General features: G+C 41.1%; 1 protein-coding gene across 3 annotated transcripts in view; it reads left to right on the top strand.

Moving 5' to 3' along the window:
* LOC107677454 (protein PRRC2A-like) overlaps nt 1-11,699 on the top strand; it is a 29,071-nt gene that overhangs the window by 11,170 nt on the left and 6,202 nt on the right. For 2 of the 3 annotated variants that reach the window (XM_016472361.1, XM_016472360.1), the window contains exons 2-16: nt 2,128-2,279; nt 4,588-4,765; nt 5,161-5,257; nt 5,506-5,581; nt 6,008-6,151; nt 6,313-6,563; nt 6,678-6,760; nt 6,869-7,017; nt 7,235-7,337; nt 7,436-7,634; nt 7,778-7,864; nt 7,993-8,536; nt 8,729-8,964; nt 9,360-9,645; nt 9,728-9,950. In XM_016472361.1, coding sequence (XP_016327847.1) covers nt 2,165-2,279; nt 4,588-4,765; nt 5,161-5,257; nt 5,506-5,581; nt 6,008-6,151; nt 6,313-6,563; nt 6,678-6,760; nt 6,869-7,017; nt 7,235-7,337; nt 7,436-7,634; nt 7,778-7,864; nt 7,993-8,536; nt 8,729-8,964; nt 9,360-9,645; nt 9,728-9,950 — 2,771 coding nt within the window. In that variant the 5' untranslated portion in view covers nt 2,128-2,164. The remainder of the gene's footprint in view (nt 1-2,127; nt 2,280-4,587; nt 4,766-5,160; nt 5,258-5,505; nt 5,582-6,007; nt 6,152-6,312; nt 6,564-6,677; nt 6,761-6,868; nt 7,018-7,234; nt 7,338-7,435; nt 7,635-7,777; nt 7,865-7,992; nt 8,537-8,728; nt 8,965-9,359; nt 9,646-9,727; nt 9,951-11,699) is intronic. The other variant, XM_016472362.1, reaches the window with a different exon arrangement.

Genomic DNA, 11,699 nt, shown 5'->3' with positions numbered 1-11,699 from the left:
TGCAGTGTATTTACTAATTGTTTAAGGCCATTTCGCGATTTCAGTCATCATACAGTAACCAGCAACTATCACCCCTTCCTCTTCTCATTAAAGACATGCGATGCAGTCCTAAACATTCTCTCGCTATCTGTGCTTGTAATGATTTTTGCATCTTTCTCCAACAGTTTAAATGCTTCCATACTGCTGATGTGTGTGCTGCATAATAAAGAGTGCGCGCCTCTCACTCTGCGCTGGTTGCTATTTGATCGCGTCATATCATTGTTTGGTACAATTTATTCGTTTTTTTCGCTTATTCGGCCGAACACCGAAAGAGCTTTTTTTTGCTATTTTTGGCCGAATTATTTCGGTTGCCGAACATTCGGTGCATCCCTAATAAAAGGACACCTTTTCATTTATAATTTCTCTTAAATCTCATTTTGTTAAAAAGAAAAATTGTATTGTGAAATCAGTATGGTGAATCGTATTGCATTGTGAATTGAGTGAATCATTACATCGCTATATGCTACTAGTTTTTGCTGTGGTATCAGAGAAGTAGGCCTATTTTTTTATTTAAATAATAAAGAACCATTTTTTTTTTTGCTCCTCTGCAAAATGACCCGATCTGTTACTCAAAATCTGATATGATAATGCAGTATGATCCAAGCCGTAGGTTTTGTGATCCGTTGCACCCCTACTCTCTTGACTTGTTATTTGAAGAAAAAAGCAATCACTGAAGTTTTTAATCATGCTGATTTGTCCGCAGTGAAGTTCAGCCGATGTCTTTTTTTTATTTATTTTTATTCGGGCTACTTAAATTCATTTTGGGCTACCCCAATGGATGAAAACCTGAAGAATGGCTGCCCAAAGGGCTACCAGCGATTTTGAAATTTTGCGAGCCCTGGAGCGATTACACAGATACACACGGGAGCATTTTAAAGCCCGTCTATGAGCAGTGTGTATCTGTGTAAGCCTTTGATGAAGAGCGTGAAGCGATGATCATTGTAGCCAATCACAGACATCTCTGTTGAGCACTAGAACACAATGGCCAATCAGAGGTGTTTGAGAATCCACACTACAGTGCTCAAAATGCTAGTGGGAAATGCTGGTATCGTTAAAATTTCAGTACCGACATCGGTACTTTTGACAACACTATAGAAAAGACATTAGAGTTTGGAGCCTTGTGAGTAGTATTTTCCAATATGGCCTGTTGCAGTAAAACTTAAATGACACAAACACCCTCCCTTCATGCCTACAATTGACTGTTCAGTTCAACATTCATTTTTGATCCTGAAAACATGGGAACACTTGAAAGTAGGGATGCGCGATACTGAGCTCCTGTACTCGTACTCGTTAAAATGCCCCGATACCAAACGCCGATACCACACAGCATGTGATAAGCGAAATATTCAGACAAAGAAACACTGACAACAGACAGCAGAAAGGAGTTTTGGATGTTTACTACGAAGTATATGAATGCAATGAATATAATATTAAACATTCAGTATTAACGCCTGTATAGCTGATGTGCGCGAGTTGATAAGCAAAGCGTGCTGAGTGGATTGAGCGTGTGGTGGCGCAGATGCGCGAGCTTGTCGAGTGAATATACATAAGTGAATATACCTTTCTCACAGACATCACTGGAAAGTTTGTAGTTCGGTCGGATACGTCAAAAACAAGTAAGTAAAACAATGCACAAGTTACTTAACGGTAGGGAGAGAGAGAGAGAGAGAGAGAAGAGAGCGCGATTCTGTTGTGTGATCTTTGATGTTCACTCACTTAGCACCGTTTAACTCTGAGTTCTTGTTATATTTTATTACTATTTTCTAAACTATAGCGAATAAACTGTGATAATGGGAGAAATGTTGAAGGTGTCTGAATAAATGTAGGTTTGACTGTATCTATTTGATAAATAAAGTTAACCAACTAACATTATACATACTCTTTTGGTTTCTGTACCCAATATTTAAAAAATGTACAAATGCAATAAAAATATTGGTATCGGTACTTGGTATCGGCAAGTACCAAAAATAAAAGTATCGGTATCGGGCGAGTACTGGAAAAAGTGGTATCGGTGCATCCCTACTTGAAAGGGAACACCCTTCGACTCAGCATCACATTCTCCCTTTTCACTCTCTCTTTCTCTGTCAGTCTCAGGACTCACCATACTCAATGAGCGTACAGCGCAATGTCAGAGCGCTCTGGGCAAACGGCAAAGGGGAAGGATGGCAAAACCAAGTATGCGTCTCTCAACCTGTTTGATACCTACAAAGGAAAGAGCATTGAAGCACAGAAGCCTGTTGGTGAGTTTGCATTGACTAGAAGCTTATGTTTAAAGTAATTTGTCCCTATCTGTTTGTATATGGAGGATTTGGGGTTAAATTGATGTCAACACAAAATCAAAATGGACCCTGTTAACTTTTCTAACGCACATTTCTTAATGTTCACAATTCTGAACTGAGTTTTGAACACTTGTTTAATATCTTGTTGCAATCAGAAATACGTCACATGAAATGGGTTGCAAATTCTGTTTCATGTTGATTGTGTCTGAATATTGTCATTGCTTTCTAGGGCCCTATGAATTCAGGTCTTTTTCCTGTTTTCCGATTTTTTTTCCGCTTTAATTGTTATATTAACTTAAGTAATCAAAAAGCATGTCTAATTAATTGAAATCATGAAACCTATACAATTTATCAGCAATTTATTAAAGGTTTAACAAAAATTAAGTTTTTAGGGCCCTATGAAATGTTGTTTTATTTTCCTCAAATTCTGTGTTTTGTTTTCTTTTTTTCTGGATTCCGTTTGAAATGGTTTCATTAAAGGGGTCATATGATGCGATTTCAAGTTTTCCTTTCTCTTTGGAGTGTTACAAGCTGATTGTGGATAGATAAGATTCCTTAATGTGTTTTTTGAACATTAAAGCATGTCAACATATTCTGTTACACCAAATACACAAAATAATGATCTTTAAAAAAGCATCATATGACCCCTTTAAATTTTAATAATTAAAAAGCTTGTCTAAAAAAATGAATTGATAAACAATTAACAATTAAATAATTTATTTAAATGTTTACAATAGGACCCTATGAAATGTTTTATGGATTCATGATTTAATATAAATGTATTATCAAAAACGGTGGTAATCAAAAAGTCACAGAACACTAACAATTAAATTTGTCTTTTAAAATGTAACTAAATAAAAAATTAATAGTAAGTTTTTTTTTTTTTTGGCAGACAAAGTGCTGCACAACAGAGGTTTGTTATTAAAATAAATAGATGGATGAAAAATTGAGACATTCCTTAAGTTTTCTTATTTTTATTTTTATCATTCATTCAAGAAGTACATTCTACTGTAAAATAGTAATGTAGTTCTGTCACAATTTCTTCAAGTTAAACAACTTTTATTTTGATTGGTTGTTGTGCAGACTTTGAGTTTCTGTGTATATATACAGTATATGATGACAGTTTTATCAGATTAAATGGTGAAATGCTTAAGTGAACTCTCAAAGCAGCTCTGGAGATGAAGTTCATGTCCTCATACAGTGAGACGGCAGACGCTGAAAACACCATGAGCATCACGCGTGCTTGAGTGTGTGTAGTAGATGAAACTGCACCACTAATTCACATTGAAACATGCAGTCTTTTTGCACTTTATTGTTTATGGACAATAGTCCATATCACAGTTTAATTGTGTACAGCCCTACTTTTGATTTACTCAACCAAAATGTGTGAAATTCAGTCACATTCTGTGTTATACTGTAAATTCCATTTTTTTATGACTGGATTCTGTGATTCCATCTGTGTTTTCTGCATCTTGGGAATCATATGGCCCTGGGTTTCCACTGCAAAACACTTAATGTATTAGCTGGAGGTGATGGCTGCTGTGCCGATAGGACTGATGGAGTTCATCTGTCTTTGGCACAACTGTGTGATACAGCTGTTGCATATTAAGACAGTGCAGTCCTTTACAGTGTGCAATCTAAGAACATAATCTGTCTGGCCTTTCTGAAACAAAGCGGCTTCATGTTCATTGAATTCTAAGTTTCTAAATCCCACTCTGGATCCACCCTAGTGTTATTTAAACCGATTCCAGTTTTGTCAGCATTGTCTAGGGCAGCTCGCTGAACTTTTGACGTTTGACCCTAAGACAGAGTTCTTCTTGTGATCATCGTTTTCCCTGCTCATGTTTCATTCAGTAGCTGAACTACCAACTCTAAGCAGCTGTCCCTGTCTTCCAAAATACAATTCTCCCAGCACTCCAGGCCGCTTGGCTCCAGGAAACAAATAGGGGATTGAAAATGTGTTTTTCAGCTTCTGCCAACCACCAACGACTGCTCTGTGCAGTGCTCAACATATTTTGCATGGGCCAAGTCTGTCGTGAGAGTGTTAAAGTGGGATTTTTGACCGAGTCAACCACTTGAAACAAATCCGCGTAAGATAGTTTTGCTCCTTTCACTGGCCAGCCAAGCATTCCTAAGCCATAATGGATGGAGTTTGATGGTCTTGCACATGCCGCAGTCTCGCCTGCTTTTTCTCAGGCTGCGTTCCTCAAGACAGTATTGGGTTTCTGCGCTTGTTTATTTACTACTCCTGTCACTCTTCTACTTTCAGTTGCCCCTCGTCATGGCTTACAGTCTCTTGGTAAAGTTGCCTCTGCACGGCGCATGCCCCCCCCTGCCAACTTGCCTAGTTTGAAGGCGGAGAACAAAGGCAACGACCCCAACGTCTCACTCGTTCCCAAAGACGGCACAGGATGGGCAAGCAAGCAGGAACAAGTGGACCCAAAGAGGTAAGGCATGTTCTCCATTCTGAAGGAGCTACAATGCATGATGATATTCTTTGAGTAATTCAATACACAATAAATACAAAACCCCTATCTGCTCCATTGCCATCAATATAACAGTCTACGGTGTAAAAGGTGCTCAACAATGCGATGATTAACTGACAATGTGCTCTAATGGTGCATCGTTTTCACTATGGACCACCCAGATCCTTAAATCAGTTTGTTTGTAGAGAAAAATCACATCAAGTCTGGTTTTGATTGGACTGTAGAAAACTCAGGCAAAGGCATAATTATCTTTGGAGACATTCCATCCTCTGCTGTCTGTGAATACAGTCTGATTGGATACATGTCCATGCCTGCCATGTAATGTCTGTTGTTTTTGTTTTGATTTTTCCCTGTAGTACCGATGTATTGTCAGAAGCGCAGCCGGAGTCGCAGCAGCCTGTGGGCTCACAGACGTCTGCGCCGAGCATGCCGAGAACACCCCCAGCTCAAGAGGTGCCATCACACAAACATGAATAATCTCCAATATTATGCATGTTTTTCAACAAGTCTGAACTAATGAAGCCCACATCTTACAGCTGTAGTTGTTGAATGACAAGACACATAGCAGTGAACATGTTTGAAATCAATGATCTCATGATTTTCGGCTTAAATTTACATTTAATTAATTAATTAATTTATTTATTAATTTTTTGTTACTCTGGCATGTCGTTTGGTTCTTGACAAATTTGTATGTCTCTTAGGCCCCAACTCAAGCTCTAGCCGCAGGGCCAAGGTCCTGGGCTCCGGCCAGTGTTACACTTGGAGTACAAGGAGATGGTAAGATACAGTACCAAGAACATGCATGCAGATGTCAACTCACTATGTGTACAGTATTTGAAACAAAAAAAAAAATTGTGAGCTTGGCAGGCTACAGTTTCAAAGTAGTAAAAAAAAGTTTCCTATATGAAGTATTGGTTTAATTATCAAACCTTTTTTTTTTTTTTAAATCAGCAGTATATCATGAAACTTGAAATCGAACATTGGTTGAATTACTAACTTAATAACTATATTTCTTAATAAGGAATATTAAGAAATGTAAACTTATCGTTCTTTAAGTCCAAAATGTCAGTGGACACTTGCTGTAAAACTATTGTTGTTAATCTTTGTTTCATCATGTTATGCTTGGACATGAGAAGTGACGTTTGTAGTGAAGGATCTTCTTTATACATCAAGGAGATTCAATTCCCTTTGCTTTCTTCACAGGTGGAAAGGGATCAAACCAACCGTCGCCATTCTCTCGCGAGGAATTTCCCACCCTGCAGGCGGCTGGAGACCAGGACAAAGTTGGCAAAGAACAGGCCACTGCAGATCAGTGGTATGGGCCAGGACCAAGCCTCCGCCCCCAAAGTAAGCATGATAGCCCTTCTCTTCTTTCGATAACTGATGTGGTGATTTGTGTCTTGGAGCATGTGGTACTCATATCTGTTATCTTCTAGTGCTTCTGATTCATATTGGCTCACGTATGTTCAGCAGTCTCTCGATAAATAATTTGTTGCTTTCTGTTCCAGACGTAACAAGTTGGCGGGATGGTGGGGGCCGGGCATTGGCACCCACCCTGGCTGGGGAGGCAATTGCGGAGGGCGTTGCTGGGGGAATCATGGTGATGGAGGGTGCTGCTGGGGCCCCTCCCATCCCACAGCAGAATGCATCTTCTCATGGGCCGCCTAGAACTTCCCCAACCAGCAACCCCGCACTTCCCCTCCCCCATCCACCTATTGGCCCGCAGTTCCAGGCTTACAGAGGCATCATGCCTCCCTTCGTAAGTTTTGTAGCATTTTAATTTTGACCCATCTGTAGAGAATGTCTAAAACTGTGATTGATTTGTTCAATGCATTCATAGCCTTTGTGTTCTTTCTGGATGGTTTTTCTCTAGATGTATCCACCATACCTGCCCTTTCCACCCCCTTATGGTCCACAGGGACCTTACCGGTACCCACCCCCAAATGAGGCCCCTAGGTAAGAATATTTATATGCGTTCAATTGAGTAGAAATTCAACTACTAATATTTATTTCCACAGTCATCTAGTTGGCTTTCCTAACCTCCTTCTGACTACTTCTTGCCAGGTTTTCTCGTTCCCAGGGTGGAGTAGGGTCAGATGGGCGGCCCCTTGGAGGCCCCCGGGGTGAAGTGGTAAAACGCCCATCCATCCTCAAACAGGATGACCTGAAGGAGCTGGATGAGCTGGACCATGATGGAGATGAGGGTTGGGCTGGTAAGAGGAAAGCTTTCAATTACTCTGGCACATTAGAATGGAATAATTGGGTAACTCGCCTATCAGGAGATTTTTGTGTTTTTTGTGGTTGTTTACCAAATGAGTGGCCAAAAAAAATTTAACCCAGCATTTTTATTGTTCTTTCAGTATTGGTATAGCGGTGCGACATATAACTACAGTATAATAACCTTTTCTTGGTGATTTGCTTTGTTTCTAGGAGCACAGGAGGAAATTGACTACTCCGCAAAATTGAAGTTCAGTGATGATGAAGGAGAGGATGATGGGGAAGAGGAACGGACTGAAAACAAAAATGGAACCCGGTAAGCATTTCCGAAATGCTTTCCCATTGGTTGATTAATTTAACTCTTTGCACACAGAAGTTTTTTGCATACTTTGTGTTTATATTCTGTTGTAACAGGGAGTCAAGGGAGCAGCAGAGATCCCAAGATGGGCCTGCACCTGTTTCACGTTCCCGGGCATCCGACAGTGGAGGGGATTGGCGCCGGACCCCTCCTTCCTCTGCTGAAGATGGCTCCACGTCCCCCTCCAGCAAGCCAGGCTGGGCCGAGGAGGGTGGAAGCAGCTGGAGCAGTCAAGCAAACGCAGGATCTTATCAGGTATGCATCTCGTCTCCCCATCCAGGTGCAAGCCCTTGGTACCACTGGTCTTTGCCAAATAATGTGCAGTCACTGTGAGGACAGGAACATGCTCGTGGTGTTTCCTGGATGACTCGCTGATTGATACATGTACCCCTATGCAGGGGCGTAGGCCTGGACTAAGTGGCCCAAGGGAGCAGCCCTCCCCAGGTCTGCTTCTTGGACAAGGGCCCTACTCCTACTACCACCAGGTACATGGGGAAAGGGTCCAAGAAATAGGACGGATACGACATGAAGCACTAGCAAAAGCATGTTAGTGATAATGGAGTTAGTGGTTGTATTGGTGAACTTTAGTTTATAAACTGCCTTCTGTCAACAGGACCGGCCTTCGAACCAGTCGCCAATCTCAGGCCCCATCCTAGCCCCCCAGAAGCCCAGTGGTGCCCAGGCACAGCAACAGGCGGGGGCAATGCCTGGTGGGCCGACCCCTCCACCCTCCAACACCCTGCATCCCCAGCAACAGGGTGAGGATGAGGATGAGACATGGCGGCAAAGGAGGAAGCAGTCATCAACTGAGATCTCTGCTGCGGTAGAGCGTGCCCGTCGGCGGCGTGAAGAGGAGGAGCGGAGGATGCAGGAGGAGCGCCGTGCTGCCTGTGCAGAGAAGCTGAAAAGACTTGATGAAAAACAGCAGCAGCAACAGACTGTGAAACCCAGCACCCCCAGTGATGCTCCAACCAACAGCCCTAGTCCTTCCTTGTCTGCACCTGCTTCATCTCCTAATGTCAGTCAGCCACCATCACCCTCTGTGGACACTGAAGACCCTCCTCTATCATCCACTCAGGGAAGCGGCACAACACTAGGGTTGAATATTAATAACAGACAGCGGGCTGGTAGCAACAGCAGCCATGACTCCAGCACTGGTTAGTTTTCCATAAATAGTTACAAAAAATGTCTAGTGCTTTTGGTTGAATGGACAATATGTTTCTGCATTCAGACACTTGGTGGACTTTTCTTGGTCACTTTCTGGTAGAAGTTGATGAGCAGAATACAGTATTTGTTTTAAATAAGTTTAAATGTAATATGTAAGATTTTATGATTTCGTCTTCATTCAGAATCTCAGCAGGCTCTGCAGCCTCAACCCACCCAGCATACACAAACCCTGGATGTCCCAGTGCCTGGAGATGCCAAGGAGGAACCTGTGGTGCATATCCGCACTAGAGGTGGAGAGGACACAGTGAAGCTGGTTGAAAATGTTGGTGGGACAGGACGGCAGGGAAGTGGTCCATCTGGACAGGGCTTTTCCAAGTATCAAAAATCGCTTCCTCCTCGTTTTCAGAGGCAACAACAGGTTTGTTTTGTGTTGGATGTTTTGTCTCTAAATATGGAAAATTCATATCCATCAATGTAATCAATGTATATTATGAACATGACTCACACAATTAGTGCTACTGTTGATGTATTAAACACATTAGATCTCAGAAACTGTTTGAACTGTTTTAATCCCCTCAAACTAGAATTTTTAGACACATGTGACTGAGTCTGTATTTTCATAGAGGAGTTATGTTAATTTTATATAATGGGAGTAAACTACCTTCATACCCAAGCAAAAATGTAAAGAGCATTTTTATCTTTCAACATACTAACAAACATATGTCTGTATACTCAGGTACTTAGATTAAAGTTTGATAAACATAAAAAAAATACTTTTTTGAATAAAATGTGGTCTGTATCGTTTGTGGACAGGAGCAACTTCTCAAACAGCAGCAGCAGTGGCAGCAGCAACATAACCAGGTTGCCCAAAGTCAGCTCCAGTCCCAGCCTCAGAATCAGCAGGGCCCCTCCCTGGGTGCCACACCACAGTCTGGGCCCAAACAGCCAACCCTTTACCCACCTGGCTCAATGGGACGTCCTCCACCTCTGCCTATGAACTTTGATCCCCGCTGGATGATGATGCCCTACATGGATCCCCGAATGATGCAGGGACGTCCCCCACCCATGGACTACTACACTCCCAGCATGCATCCTTCTGGTTAGTAAATAACTGAGATCAACTGTGAATATTAGTCAGACAGTCTTGTTGTCCAGAGATAATAGGGGCTTTTATGTTTCAGGGATGATGAGTCGAGAGCGTTCTGACTCAGGTGGCTCTGGGTCAGATCAGTTTGATAGGCAGCAGCATGGTGGACCCCCTCATCCCCATCGTGGCACACCTCCAATGGATCCCAAACTGGCTTGGGGACCAGATGGTTTTCCAGGGGGTACTGAGAGTCGAGGTCTAAGCTCCCCCGTACGGCAGAAAGCTGTCGAGGAAGAGGAGGCTGGCAAAGGTCAAAGGTAACAATAAGCTTTTTTTAAACTTTATATATATATATTAGGGCTGGACCAGAATATTCGATTATTCGAATATTCGTTCGGTGGGTTGGTATTCGATTTTCAATTTTGAGATTCGAATATTCTTCTTCTTATTTTTTTTTTCTCCGAACACCTGGCATCCCCCGTGAAACGGTTCTCATTTGCGCTTGAATATGAATCGCCCATGAGAGAACGTCATGATTCAGTTCATCTGGAAGAGGAGACAAAAATGCCGAAGACCTCAGCTGTGGGGGAGCACTTTAAATTGAGTGAGGACAAGACAAAGGCAGTGTGCCAAATATGCAATTTGAAACTGGCCTACCACAACAGCACAAGTTTGAAAAATCTGTAAAATTTCTGTAAGTAGTACGCCTATAGTATATTGTTGGTGTAAAAAAACTAGCTGCTTTTATCCGCCATGTTAATCAGTAATTTTACACATGATTAAAAGCGCGCAGTTAATTTGCTTGGAAAATACTTTCGAATACGGCAGTCATAAAAAACGTACAGTAGCCCAGCCGAATAATAATTTGTCTATGCTACAGTGTTCTTTGTTTATTACAGTTCGTCGAACTTCGTTCATTTATTTTTCGTTCTTCTTTTATTTAAATAGCCCTACCCTTTACAGTGTCAGTAATTACTGTGCTGCTAATTTCTGATTTGGGAGTGATTTGTTTGTTAGAAAATTGTTAGGCCACCTTATTAAAAGTATTGCTCTTAACAGACCTGTGTGTTTTGTATCACTAGTGCAGTGTCCGTTCTCAGAGCATATAAGCCCTACCCGCGTGAGGCGCGCTGCTTCTGGCTAGCGCTGTTCTGTAGGTTATTAAAAGTTTATTCATTCTGAACATGTCGCGTGTCCATATTGCACCAAAATGCCACACTGCACTCCCTTGGGTTCGCAGCAACAACAGCAACGCGTGAAACCGATTGGATGAACAGTTCTCAACATAATAAAAATGCAAACAGACAGACACACAGAGATTTCTGCCTTTATTAGAGAGAAAAATATGTTCAGCCCCCTCCCTCTGAAGCTTCGAATATTTGGTGTTGATTACTACCGAAGCTTTGAAGCTCAAAAAATGGTATTCGGACTAGCCATAATATATATACGTGTGTGTGTATATATATATATATATATATATATATATATGAGTTATAATTGGTATTGCTTCATTTGTAAGTCTATTTGTGGTTTAACTCCATCTTACTTGTCTCTCAGTTTTTCTAATACAAACGTGCGCTATAAACTTCGCTCAAATGATCTGTTATATTTTAAAGTTCCTCGGGTGCAAACAGCTAGGAAAAAATGGATTTTGATATAATGCATCTTTGGCTTGGAATAATCTACAAAACATCTTAAAGTTGACCATGCTTCCGTCATTAAATGAGTTTAAGCTACTTTTAATAAATTATGTGTTTTATCCTCTGGTAAATTGTTGTTGTGATCTTTGATTTGTGTTTTGTGTTTTTGATGTAAATTTGTATATTTATGTTACTTATTGCTGCTTTCTTGGCCAGGTCACTCTTGTAAAAGAGATTTTAATCTCAATGAGTTTTTAACCTGGTTAAATAAAGAAATTAGGATATATATATATAAATATTAGGGCGGGGTAAAAAATATCAATATCTTGATATTAATCAATTCTCTTTTTTACGGAACAATATCGATTCTTAAATCCCAAGAATCGATTAGTCTAGCCTGTTTTCAGTTAATGGACAGAACGTTGA

Source organism: Sinocyclocheilus anshuiensis, unplaced genomic scaffold, assembly GCF_001515605.1.
Source record: "Sinocyclocheilus anshuiensis isolate Anshui unplaced genomic scaffold, SAMN03320099.WGS_v1.1 scaffold804, whole genome shotgun sequence".
Taxonomy (NCBI): Eukaryota; Metazoa; Chordata; class Actinopteri; order Cypriniformes; family Cyprinidae; genus Sinocyclocheilus; species Sinocyclocheilus anshuiensis.
Note: the sequence above shows the minus strand (reverse complement) of the source record. Positions and strands in the feature narration are given on the sequence as shown.